Source organism: Dreissena polymorpha, chromosome 2, assembly GCF_020536995.1.
Source record: "Dreissena polymorpha isolate Duluth1 chromosome 2, UMN_Dpol_1.0, whole genome shotgun sequence".
Classification (NCBI taxonomy): Eukaryota; Metazoa; Mollusca; class Bivalvia; order Myida; family Dreissenidae; genus Dreissena; species Dreissena polymorpha.
Window position 1 is genome coordinate 51086751 of NC_068356.1, and position 959 is coordinate 51087709.

General features: G+C 35.3%; 1 protein-coding gene across 1 annotated transcript in view; it reads left to right on the top strand.

Moving 5' to 3' along the window:
• Positions 1-615: 615 nt before the first annotated feature.
• The window catches only part of LOC127867000 (uncharacterized), a 2897-nt gene continuing 2553 nt past the window's right edge, over positions 616-959 (top strand). The window contains exon 1 of the mRNA XM_052407919.1: positions 616-937. Coding sequence (XP_052263879.1) covers positions 799-937 — 139 coding nt within the window. The 5' untranslated portion in view covers positions 616-798. The remainder of the gene's footprint in view (positions 938-959) is intronic.

Here is a 959-nt window from a genome sequence, read left to right on the forward strand (position 1 = left end):
ACGATTGACATCCTCCTTTAGCATTGCATAAGGTTCGTGTTAGGATCCCATATTATTGAAACTAAAAACGGGACTGAACTAAACGCAATATTCACTTGTTTTTTTACACACGTTAAAATAATGTAGCCGATAATTTTAACAAAATTACATGGTCATTAGGGGGGGGGGTTGTCTCCTAGCTATCCGCATTTTTTCCCTTCCAATTACACACATCGAATGTCAAATCAGAAGATTTGCAACTCACTTACAACTCAAGACGAGAAACACGTGCTTTTGTGGTGCGTAACCATTACCGTACTCTCTCTTCTAAATAACATGTAAAGGACCAATACATTACCTTATATATAAAACCGATAATAACTTCTTATACAGGTACAATTTAAGCCTGTAGATATTATATAAGTATGTCATCATTAATTTATACATTTTGGTACATTGTGTTTGAAAACGGAACAATGTGTATTCGTTAGTAAAATTTTCATTTAGTATTATATTATAATTACACAATAGTTGATACTTTTATTGATTTAAACACATATTGAAGCGTTTTGTGTAATTATACGATTTAAGACAGGGGGGTCCTTTTTCACTTTGGGTATAAAAATGCTCAAATATATTCTGACAGACATGCATTTTAGACTATATGCGAAACATCACCCTGTCGGCATAATTTTGAGCCTGTAGGCTATTTCATCTGCTGTGTTTACCGCTACTTTGACGCAAACGGTGGGGCATGCTAATGGGGCTTTCTTCTATTGTTTACGGCTGACTGACATCACGTATATACGAAACGGTCAGATGAAATTTAGTCATACGATATTTGAACCGTTCAAACGAATTGAGATGAACGCCAAAATGAACACCTGTATGATGTATGTGCTATCTGTGCTCGTCCTTGTAGGATTATCGCATAGTGGACCACTTTCGGGTAGATTAGGTAAGAATAGTTCTTTCTTATT